General features: G+C 58.4%; 1 protein-coding gene across 1 annotated transcript in view; it reads right to left on the bottom strand.

Moving 5' to 3' along the window:
- Positions 1-468: 468 nt before the first annotated feature.
- The window catches only part of LGR6 (leucine rich repeat containing G protein-coupled receptor 6), a 118632-nt gene continuing 106915 nt past the window's right edge, over positions 469-12185 (bottom strand). The window contains exons 14-18 of the mRNA XM_062210745.1: positions 11799-11870; positions 10094-10219; positions 9024-9184; positions 3657-3737; positions 469-1709 (exon numbers count right to left, since the gene is read on the bottom strand). Coding sequence (XP_062066729.1) covers positions 469-1709; positions 3657-3737; positions 9024-9184; positions 10094-10219; positions 11799-11870 — 1681 coding nt within the window. The remainder of the gene's footprint in view (positions 1710-3656; positions 3738-9023; positions 9185-10093; positions 10220-11798; positions 11871-12185) is intronic.

The raw sequence follows: 12185 nt of genomic DNA, 5'->3' as shown, positions 1-12185 counted from the left end.
ATACGTCAAGATTAACAAGACACAGAACACACTTACATCTCATTCATGAGTCACACGGGAGATGCCCACATGCCTTTGTGGTCCCCTCCCAGGCCCTTCTCCGTGGGGCTTCCCTGCCTGCTGTGCTGCGAGCCTGAGCCTGCGCAGCCCCCAAACCCCTCTGCTGGCTTTTATTCCCGCCGTGTCACTCAAGCAGACAGACTTCCAGGTCCCTCGTCCATGGCCTCTGGCATGGCAAGAAAGAGGCCCTGCACGACGGTGAGGCTGAGGAAGGGCGAAAGGGAACCGGGCCAAGACGCCCTGGTTGGCTACGGCCAGGGGAGAGGGAGCAGTGGGGCCACACGTGGCCATCCTGCCACGGAGCCCACTGCTGAGTTTTGGTTGTGTTCATTGTACAAGCAGCCATCATTCATGGAGGAGGGCGGGAGGGTGGGTGGAGGAGACATGGAGACGGGCAAGGGGGGACGGCTACACATGCGAGCCGAAGGCCCCGCTAGAGTGCCGGAAGGCCCTGCCTTGGCGTGGAGGGGCTCCCTCTGCCTTCAGCAGCAGTTCGCCATCCATGGGGGGTGGTGGCTTCCCAGAGCGGGGCCCCTCTGGCTCCGCACAATGGCTGCTCTCCAGGCTCGGGGCTCCTGGCTGCTGACAGGGGACGCAGGTCACTGAGGCGCAGCCATAGGTCTCCAGCCCAGGCGGCCGCCCAGCCTCAGAGGCGTCCAGGACGATGTCCACATCAGAGAAGGCCACCAGAGCCTGGGTGGACTCACAGGAGCTCTTCTCCAGCTCCCGGGCAGCAGCATAGGCCAGGGGCCCTGGGCTCCCGGCGCAGGGCCAGAGCCGCCGAAGGTCATCCCGGAAGTGGGGGTTGAAGAGCAGGTAGAGCAGCGGGTTGAGGCAGGCAGGCAGGGGCAGCACCACGAGCAGGACAGACTTGACAGCCTCGGGGGTGACAGGGAAGAGGCCCAGCATGGAGGCGACGCAGAGGAAGGCCACGGGACAGTAGAGGAGCCCATCGGCGAAGATGAGCCAGGCCACGTGCCTCACCATGGCGCAGTCCCACACAGCCTCCAGGTCGCTGCGCGGCAGGTCGCAGTAGAGTTTGATGTAGGCCCCGGCCACGACCAGGAAGCAGAAGGAGTTCATCATGACCAGGGCCACGGCGAAGCCCAGGGCCGCCGGCTGACCCTCGGCTGGGGCGTAAGGCAGGCAAAGCGGGGAGGCCCCGTAGTCTCCCACGGAGGCGAGGGGCAGGGCCGCGGCCAGCCCTGCCAGCATCAGGCAGCCCAGGGCCCCGGTGCGGACGCTGCCCGGGGAGGGGGCCTTCCCGTAGGCTCGGACGCAGGAGACAGAGACGCTGCACTGCACGGCAGCCAGCGTGAGCAGCAACACGGAGGCCTCCGACCCCAGGACTGCCAGGAAGCCCGTGGCGCGGCAGCCCAGCCCCATCTCCCAGCGGGCTCCGTACTCGGCGAACTGGCCGAAGGTCAGGGCGTCCACTGAGGCGAGGAGGCCGCAGGAAATCCCAGTTAGGGCGTTGGCGCCGGCAATGGCACCTGTGACAAACTTCACGGGGGGCAGGGGCGTGAGCCCGCCAGCAAACACAGTCAGCAGCACCAGTCCATTGCAGAGCACAGAGAGCAACACGATGGCCCACACGGCCAGGCGGATGCCCCAGCTCTCAAAGAGGTGCTCACAGGGCTTGAAGGGGCCTGCGGGAGAGAGGATCGCACATCACTGCCAGCCCAGAGGCCCCTCGGCACCGTCCTGGGGGAGGCCAGCCTCTGCAGGTCTCACCGTGGGGGACTCCTGGCTGGGGCTGGGGGGGGGGAGACTACGGGACAAACACAGGTCTTCTAACGAGCTGCATATGAGATGAGTATTTACCCTCCTCCTGGTTTCACACAGAAAACAGAAACATATGTATACACAGGATAACACAGCGCTAACGCAGGCACTGAGCAGGGCAGCCTGTCCGAGGAGCAGTCTCTGATGGAAGGAAGGGACGAGACGTCATCAAGTAGCTGAGGGCATCAGAACTGGGGCTGGGGTGGGAGCAGAGACACGGAGATGGGAGGGCCCTGACGGCCACCATCCTATGACCCCCAGACAGCGCTCAGCCGTCCACTGAGATAGCATGGATGAACCCTTACTGGGCGCCGGGCCAGGCTGCCTTTCCCCCGTCCTGAGGGGGTACAGACCCTGTAGGACCCTCATCAGCCCATCAGCAAAGCAAGTAATCAAAACACAGAGGACCTCTGGGGCTTTCCAACTGGCACCCACGCTCCATGGGTGATAGCCTGCTGTTTCCCGTCTCTCCCCAGAGTCTGTTCTTAAATTCCCTTTTAACTTGGAACTTACTATTTAATATCTTCATTTCCTTCGCTATAAACTTGCTAGGTAGCTTGGGAATTTGAAAGGTTTTTCTGTGAGCTTTTTTTTAAAAAAAATCAGGCATTTTTCTGATTACCAAATAATAGGTGGTAATTACAGAAAATTTGAAAATAGAACATGGGAAAAATAAAACTGCTTATGAAGTTACCTTTCAGAGCAAACGCTGTATTCTGGGGATGTTTCCTGTCAGTGAAAAAAAGTATGCGTGTGTGTGTGTGTGTTAACTACACTGGGATTCTATTGTATATAGCCTTTTATTCCCTTTTAGTTAAAATTTTAAAATACACCTTTCCCATAGCCTTATATTTCCCCAAAGCATATTTTCAATGTGTAATAAATACTCCATCACGTGATGTACCATAACTTACTTGACCATTTGTATGAGATATTTCTGTGGCAGTGGGAACGAAGCCTGTGGGTTTCCAAATCAGACACCAGCTGCAGCCCCCAGGCTGGGCCGTGCTCTGGCCTTGGGCTGGCACTAGGGGGCGCGCTGCTCTCACTGAGCACCGAGAGCTGGTATCCCGCAAGATCAGGCTTTGGGAGGCAGGGGGAGCAGGCCAACGGGCCTGAGTGGAGGAAAGGAGGAGAACTGGGAAGTGAGGGTGGGACGAAGCAGCAGCAGCACACCTTTCATCCCTTCATCGCCTCGTGCTCAGAACAGCTCCTGGCCTGCAGGCACCCAGCTGCTGCCTCCTGGGGGCGCTTGTTAGCATTTCGTGCGCAAGGACAGACACTTGTTCACGCTAAACGTCCCAGGCTGAACTGCACCAAGCAGAAGGGAGAGGTTCTTTCCTTTTGGAAGCCAGCTGGACTTAGGGCAGACTCCAAAGGAGGCCTCCTCTGCCGTAAGGGTTGCACGGAACCCAAGGGGCTCCCTGGGGGTCCCGCCGAGAGCTCCCCCTGCGGAGTTAGCAGGGACAACAGTCTTCCTGGGATGGGGAATTCGCCCTCCCATGACCTGGCAGAGGCCCAGCGGCACCAGGCTCTCAGGGTGTGGGCCTCGGATGAAGGAGCGCTCGGAAGCTATGGGGTCAAGCGATTCTTTCCTGCTTTCCTTACCGAGGGCAGGCTTCTCCCGGACGCACAGTCTCGACTCTGGCTGACTCGCCCAGGCTGCCTGACTGCCCCGCGCCGAGGAGACTGCAGCAGACCCTGCCCTGTCCTAGCAGGTTGGGAGTCGGCAGAGACGGTGCCAGGCCGAGCTGGCATCTCATCCAAGTGGCCGCATGCCCCTCCCCCAGCCCTGGGGGCATGCACCTCACCTGGCACTGGGCTACACTGGACGCTGGGGTGTGGCTTTGAGTCCTCCATCTCCAGCTGGAGCTCTTCCAGGTCCAGGTCATCTGCGAAGGGAGATGAGAAAGTGGCCTGGGTCATGGGTCTTGGTGTCACCGTCCAAATGCCCACGCCTTTCAGTAGTGGTTCCAGACCGGCGCTGGTCGTCCCTGGCGCCCTGCTCATCCGTTTTTGCTCTCTGGCCAGCTCCCTCCTACCCACACCACGGGGCTCAGCCACTGTGTCCCGCACAGCAAAGGTCCCGCGAGCCTTGCTCTTTCAAGGACTAAGAGTGCTCTGTGCTGCCTCCAGTCGGCCTCCGTCCACGAGGTGCCTCTGAGAGTTCAGGGGCCAGCACCGTGACACTGCGAGCGAGGGACTACGAGGTCCGCTTGCTGTGGCCAGGATGCCTGTGACATCCCACATCCAGTGTGAACACTACACACTAGAGGCACATCTGTGAGCTGTGGTGTGTTCGGAGAAGGAGGAAGGAGGAGGGAGGAGGGAGGAGGGAGGAGGAGGAGGAAGAGGAGGAAGAGGAGGAAGAAGAAGAAGAAGAAGAGGAAGAAGAGGAAGAAGAGGAAGAAGAGGAGGAAGAGGAGGAAGAGGAAGAAGAGGAGGAAGAGGAAGAGGAAGAGGAAGAAGAAGAAGAGACAGCCAGGACTCAAACCAGGCACTCAATGTGGTGTGCAGGCATCCCAGGCGGCCTCTTAAAACTGCTGGGCAAACACCTGTGGTCCTAACACATGCTGGTCTTTCCCAACGGGTAGAACTAGCATCAGTGGGTGGATCGCAGGTGGAGGCAAATTATGATTCAGATGGAGACGGTCTAGTTCTTGCTAAGAATAGACCCCCACAAGCAGGGTTGTTCGACAAAGGAGCACCTTTCCCTCAACAAATGCCCGGGGCCCAAGGGTGCTGTATGCAATGTTGACAAAATCTAGGCACTGGGGCCGGCACTGTGCTGCAGCAGGTTAAGCCACTGCTTCCCACATGGGTGCCCGGTTGCGTCCTGACTGCTCCACTTCTGATCCAGCTCCCTGCTAATGTGCCTGGGAAAGCAGCATAAGATGGCCCAAGTCCTTGGGCCCTGGCATCCACATGGGAGACCTGGATGAAGCTCCTGGCCCAGCCCTGGTCATGGTGGCCATCTGGGGAGTGAACCAGCAGATGGAAATTCAGTCTCTCTCTCTCCTCCCCCCTCCCCCACCTCTCCTGCTCTGTAGCTCTGACTTTCAAATACATAAATAAACCTTTAAAAAAAAGTCAGGCACTGGACAAGGGTAGAAGAATGTAAGGATGAAAAAGACATGACCGTGCTCTCTGGAGTGTATGGGGACACAGGAAGCAGACTGTGATGCTGCGCGGGCTCTATCAGCACACAGATTCACTCCGCAGTGCTGAGCTCTTACTGTGCCTCTCGCGGAGCCCTTATCTTCACGGCCTCACTAGCCTCACAGCAGCTGAGCGGGGCAGGTGACAGACTGGGAAGCTGACGCTCACCAAGGGGGAGTGGCTTGCCCAGGCCTCACAGCCAGAACTCAGACCCAGGTTTCTCTGGCGACAGAGTCCGTACAGTCAGCCGCGACACTCCCCCAGGTGAGGCACTGTTTATTTGGGGCAGTCAGGGAGTGGGAGGATTGGAGGATCTGTGCAGATCCAAGATTTGCTCACTGGAGACACTGAACGGCAAATCCCCCAGTGGGAGGGCGCGCGGCACGCTGAGTCAGGGTCAGACGAGACCATCTGCACCGTTCCTTCCAGCTCTGAGTCTAGGCTTTAATTCTCTGGGTCCCAGGAAATAAGATTAGGGACATCTTTGAATCAAATGGATTTTTTTTCTTATTTCCTATTGCAGTAGTTCTTTTTTAAGATTTATTGTGTGGTGTAGTGGGTACAGCTGCTGTCTGCGATGCTGTCATCTCACATGGGCACTGGTCTGAGACTTTACTGCTCCATTTCTGCTCCAGCTCCCTATTAATGCACCTGGGAAAGCAGTGGAAGATGGCTCAAGTGCTTAGGCCTCTGCACCATGTGGGAGCCCTGGAAGAAGCTCCTGGCTTCAGCCTGGCCCAGCACCAACTGTTGCAGCCATCTGGGGAGTTAACCAGTGGATGGAAGATCTCTCCTTTTCTGTCTGTCTGTCTCCATAAACTCTGCCTTTCAAATATCTATCTATCTATCTATCTATCTATCTATCTATCTATCTATAGAGAGAATATCTTTCATCAACTGGTTTACTCCCCAGATGGCTCCAACAGCTGGGGCTGGGCCAGGCTGAAGCCAGGAGCCAGGAGCTTCATCTGAGTTTCCTATGTGGGTGCAGGGTACTTGGGCCATCCTCTGCTGCTTTCCCAAGCACATAAGTAGGGAACTGGATTGGAAGTGGAGCAGCCAGGTCTTGAATTGGCACCTACAGGGGATGCCAGCATCATAGGAGGTGGCTTACCTGGCTACACCACAATGCTGGCCCCAGTATTTTTTTTATTTTAAGATTTATTTATTTATGGGAAAGACAGAGTTTCAGAGAGATATCTTCTGTCCACTGATTCACTCCCCAAATGGCCCAACGGCCAGGGCTAGACCAGGATGAAACTAGGGGCCTAGAACTCTATCAGAGTCTCCCACATGGGTGGCAGGGGCCCAAGCACTTGGACCATCTTTCACTGCTTTCCCAGACGCATTAGCAGGGAGCTGGATTGGAAACAGAGCAGCCAGGACTCAAACCGGCACTCCGATATGGGATGCCAGTGTCATAGTGGCAGCCTATCGCCTGCCCGTGATACTGCCCCGGGCAGTGTTTCTCAAACTAGGGCCTCTGACCTCCACTGGATCATGGGCATCTCAGGGGTTCATAGATTCTACAATGTGAATTTTGAAATGAAAATCTAAAACATAATCTATAAAGGCAAAACATTTTTCTGCAGCAATACTCCATCACTTACTCTTTCTAAGTTTCTTTTTTTCTTTCTTTCTTTCTTTTTTTTTTTTTTTTGACAGGCAGAGTTAGTGAGAGAGACAGAGAGAAAGGTCTTTCTTCCTTTGGTTCACCCCCCAAATGGCTGCTACGGCCGGCGCGCTGCACTGATCCGAAGCAAGGAGCCAGGTGCCTCCTCCTGGTCTCCCACGTGGGTGCAGGGCCCAAGCACTTGGGCCATCCTCCACTGCCTTCCCGGGCCACAGCAGAGAGCTGGACTGGAAGAGGAGCAACCGGGACAGAATCCGGCGCCCCGACCGGGACTAGAACCTGGGGTGCTGGCGTTGCAGGTGGAAGATCAGCCAAGTGAGCCGCGGCGCCGGCCTCTTTCTAAGTTCTCAAGTCAGGCTGGAAAAGGTGTCTGGAGAGCTGATGCGGGAGACTTGCTGGGCTCAAAAAGATGTTTGTACGTGGACAGGCTTAAGGGGCAGCTCTGCCGCTGTGCAGGTCAAGGACAGGTGATCTTGTTTGTTGCACGTGTCCCCAGCTTTAGCTTCCAAGGTCTGTTTCCTGAGCAGATCTCTCCCCCCACTTGGAGAATAAACACATCCCATTGGGAGTTTTCACAGGAGTCAGGACGGCTGCGGAGGCGCCCTGGCCCCCCAGCGTCAGGGCGGGCAGGAGGCCGAGGTGTGCCCGCAGCCCTGGAATTGCCACCCCTCCCTCCTTTCATTCCCTTCCAGAAGCAGACAGATCTGGCCTGCGCCACACGGGCCCTTCCCAGCTCTCCACCATGGAGCCCAGCAATTCTTTGAAATCAAAATGCATGAATGAAATACAAGGGGTGAAACCCGCGGACTCCGTCTGAGGCTGGGAAAGTCACAGCCAAGGTGTTAAGTAACCACTCTTCAAACGAGGAGGAAATCGAATCTGGCTGGCGCAGCAGCTCCTGGCTTTCCTGCTCAGGGCTCATTAGTTCTCACAGGAAGTGGGGGGCCCTGCCCCAGCTCCCGTTACAGGCGGCAGGCAGCCCGCGAGCTCGACGCCCTGTGGTTCTCCAAGGCCTAAGCCTGGTGGAAAGTTTCACCTTGAGGAAGGAAAGTTTCCATTCCGCCTTCCAGGCCCCTGAGGGAGTGTACAGCAGACATCCGGGAATGTCCCCTGGGGACAGCCGTCTGCGGCCCAGAGCCGGCCGGCCGGGCTGCTGGGCTCCTCCCCACTGAGTCCTCGGACCCCTCCTCCCCGGGGAGGTTCCTTGGTTCCCTGGGAGGGAGCTCCCAGAGACCCCTGGGTGCCCGCCCAGCATCCTGGACCACACCACCATGTGCTCCCTACACAGGTACCCGAAGGCACCAGTCAGCAGTAGCAGCGTAACTGCCATTTCTGGAATCTTTTAATCCTCCCCCAAGCCTGTGAGAGAGGCATCACCTGTTTCATTTAAAGATAAAGAAACTGAGGCTCAGGAAGGCTAGGTAGCTTGTCCAGGGCCAACTGCAAGTGAGGGGTTGGGGGCTTGGGGCCCAGTCAGCCTACTGGCAAGTCTTCCTCGCATGTTTAGATTTGATTTTTCTGCTCAGCTTCTCCATCAAGAGAGCGGACAGAGGGAATTAGGGGCGGAAAAAGAAATCCCTAGAACAGGGGCCCCTTCCCCTCTCCCTCCCCTTTCTCCAGTTCTGCTTGGGTTCTGTGATGTGGGTTGGGGAGGGGAGCCCTCTTCTCCCCTGTATCAAGGACTCCACTTAGAAGGCCCCTCAGAACCCCTCTGGACGCTTGCCTTTAATCTTTGCCTTTCACCCCAAAGATCGATCTGTCCGAGATGCGTGCACCATGCTGGCCCTTCCCAGTGAGGCCCTTTTGCTCCTAGTGGCCGCCCAAGTCTCCCTCTCAGACTCAGGGGACACCCTGGGGGTGCAGGATGGACTCAGCAACAATCCCCCGCCGTTCCTCTTGGTTCTAGAACATATTATAAGTGGATTTTTTTTTCTTCCTGGAAGCAGGGTTAATCCAATTGATTTAATTCAATACTACTTGGCTCAGGTTGGTGAAATAATAGGTCTGTCTTCTCTGAGAATGCCCTAAGGTTGAAGGGCCCTTGTGATGGGAAGGCAGCCACAGAGGGAAAACACACGAGCTGCAGGGCAGGGGACTGAAGTGCGACGGTGCCTGTTCCCGCTGTGAACCACAGAGGGCTGGGCAAAGATGGAGACCCCACTCCTGGCTCTGTTACCATCACCACTTCCTGCAAGCACCTTTGGGTGTAGCCTCCGAGGGACAAGGCAGCAACAGTGGCAGAATTTCCTCCCAGGTCAAAAGCAGCCGCGCACTCCAGAGCTCCCCTCTGTAGCCCCCTAAGAGTCCCTTTTGGGTCCCCCAAGCCTCCTCTCTAACTTCCTCTCCACGCCCCCGTCCTGCCCAGCCCAGAATCCCCATCACTCACAGTGGCTCTCTGCTGGTCCAGCAAGGAGGCCCAAGGGCCTCTTTGGAGCCTCCTCGTCATCAAGGTGCAAGTCCTGGACCTCCCACTGCCCAGAGGCCTTGAAGAAGCTGGCGCAGACACCATAGGCACAGCACTGGTAGGCATAGGGCACCTCCAGGATCCTGGGTGGAGGAGGGGGAGAGGGGCCACCTTAGCATGTCTGGGGTCCAAGACCTTAGCTTGAGTTAGGCGAGCTCCAGCCCAGGGATTGGGCACCGGGAAGCTGCCCTTCGACGCCAAAGTTCTCCGTCACTGTGCAGGCAGCCTCGGCTTCCGGCACAAGCCGTGCAGCCAGACCCCTGACCCAAGGGCTCTGGGCATGCTCCAGGCTTCTCTCCATTCATCCCGAGATGGAGAAGGCACAGCAGCAGCAAGTTGCCCGTTGTCTGAGGAGCGCCCTCAGCAGACTGGGAGTGGGAGCAGCTTCTCCAAGGCCACACAGCAGCGTCCTAGGCTGCTTTATGTACGAGGCAGGGATTCTTCTAGGGACTCTACCCTTGCCCTCATGAGACCACTGCCCGTCCTCCAGCACCGTGCATGTTAGAACTGGGCCCTCTGAGGATGAGGGCAGATGCCCTGGGGCATCTCATTAGCGTGCAGCAGACAAGGCCTGGGCCACACAGGCTGGGAGGCAGCAGCAGCCGCTGTGGCCCAGGGAAGCCTGGATGTCATTAGCACCAGGGCCTGGCTGTGCAGCGTGTTTCTGACTCATCAATGCCTTGGGCTCTGCCCTCGCTCCAGGGGCCCTGATGCGGCCCCAGGGAGGACCGAGAGTCTGGGTGTGGGGACAAGGCAGGAGTGAGGGGCCCGAGGGTCCAGGGTCCCCTGATGTTGGTACCTGGGGCCAGGGAAATGTCACAAAGGAGATGAGGAAGAAGGGGAGGCATGTGTGGGGGCCCCAGCTAGGCAGGGAGGAAGCCGGATGAGCCCTTCCTAACTCCAGGCCGCCAGGTTCTTCTCAGGGTGAGGGCTGCAGCTCCCTCCCCATGCCCCAGCCCACCCCGTGGCCTCCAGCTGCCCCTGGCCCTCACCTCAGTTTCGGGAAACTGTCCTTGGAGAAAGCCTGGGACAGAGCCAGGTTCCCTTTGAGCTTCAGGTGCATCAGGCCCCCGAGGCCGGCCAGGGGCAACGCAGTCAGCTGGTTGTCTGTCAGGTCCCTAGGACAGTGGATGGTCAGGGTTACTGGCAGCCGGTGGCATGGCTGAAAGGCGGGGCTGGGCTGAGGGTATGGCCAGTGTGCCTGGGCTGGAGGCAAGTGGAGAGCAGCACAGGACAGGAGATGAGCAGAGCAGGAAGGGGCAGGAGAGGGCCAGAGCAGCTGGAGGCACTGTCCACAGCTCAGCCACTCGCTGGGGACTGACTATACCAGGGCGGTGCTAATTCAGGCCAAGCCACCCCAACGGGTAGGCACTAATCGCCCACAACCACAGCTCCTGTGTGCAGGTCTGAGCCCCAACCAGGAATCGTTGCCCACCCAACCCAGGGACCTGCCTGCCGCCAGCCCCCTCCCCTGCCTTCCCGTGGCTTTTTTGATGACACAAGAGGCCAGAGCTGCGGACTGCACAGAGCTGCTCGGCCAGCTCCCAGCAGGGATTCGGTCACCCATCCTGTCTGGCCGTGCCTGCTTTGAAGCCAGAGGTGAGGCTGTACGTGGTCCTCTGTCGGAGACGCGTTAGAGGAAGCCAGGGCTCTAAAGCAAACACCACGACCACAGACTGTGCGTCGTGGAAACAGCCCTGGACTGGACGGCAGGAAACCTGGCACTGTCACCAACTCACTGTGTAACCAAAGGGAGTCACAAATCTGCCTGCATTTCAATGTCCTCATCTTTCAAAGGGATATAAATAACTGCCCTACCTATCTGGCAGGAGCAGAGCAAACAAGACAGGGGAGAGAGAGGTGGGAGTTTTGCAAGGCACCAAGGCACGGCCCGGAGCCCAGAGAGCAGTGGCGGGGGGAGGCACTGCCTGCTGTCTGGGAGGCCCAGGCTCTGGGCCTTGGCATGGGCACATGTCTGCCCCAGAGCCTTGGAGGCCTCTGTGGAGTGAGGGGCTGGGGCTGTTTGGTCTTTAGGAGGCTTCTCATTGATCACGGAAGGTCTGGGGCTGGGAGGACAAGGCCCCGGACACACAGCTGGCCAAGTCCACAGGCAGGGGCCCTTGTGCAGTGAATAACCTGAGCTACAGGCCATAGCAGCCCCACCAAGGGGCCCCTCCAGCCCCTCCAGCCCTGACATACCGACCATGGAGCCAGCACAGCCAGCTGCCTGTTTACATCCCAGGCTGCTTAGAGGGCCCAGGTCTCCTGCAGCCCACAGAATGGCAGCCCCTTAGAGTAACGCTCAAACAGGAGTTCCCCGGGGCCATGGCTACTCCAGTTGCTGCCGCCCTCCTGTGTTGTGAAGGAGTTCCAGACCCTGCATCCTCTTCTTCAGTGGGTGCAGAGGCTGGAGAGGGCAGGAGCAGGGCGCATGTGAGGTCTGAGGCTACCAAAATGTCGCCACAGCCCATCAGCAGCTGATGTCCTCCTGGAGTTTGTAGGAGGCGGCCTCTGTTTCTCAGGCCCCACTGTCAAGCACGCTGTCTGAATGACTGATTAGGCTGGAGGCTTTCTCCCTAGGACGCTGGCCCAACTTGGATACATGTCCCTGCCCTGGGCAGCCCTCCTGCTCCCACCCACCAGCCGCAGTCCCCACAGGTCCCCCGAACACTGGAGGAGGGTGCAGTGGGCACTCACAGCTTGACCAGCGAGCGCAGGGTTGAGAAGGCCTCAGGGTGGATGGACCGGATGGCATTGCAGCTCAGGTCCCTGCGGACAGAGAGGGTGTGACAGGGCAGTGACCTGGTCAGGGCTCACCGCTCCCAGGCTGGGCTCTCCCTCACAGTCCCCGTCTGACCTGCCCCCAGCAGCAGTAACCTTAGCCTTTTGGGGAAGGGACCTGCTGCTGCCCAGCTCCTGGCTGGACGGGGACCTACAGCGTGGCCCCAGGCCTCGGGGCCTGCGGGATACCAGCTGCAGAAGCCATGTGTGCGGGTGACTGGCGGGCAATGTAACGTGTGCTGAAAACGCACATGTGCGCTGTGGGTATGAACGGGCCTGGCTGGGGGGCAGGGGCTCCCCCGG

Source organism: Lepus europaeus, chromosome 14 (assembly GCF_033115175.1).
Source record: "Lepus europaeus isolate LE1 chromosome 14, mLepTim1.pri, whole genome shotgun sequence".
NCBI lineage: Eukaryota > Metazoa > Chordata > Mammalia > Lagomorpha > Leporidae > Lepus > Lepus europaeus.
Note: the sequence above shows the minus strand (reverse complement) of the source record. Positions and strands in the feature narration are given on the sequence as shown.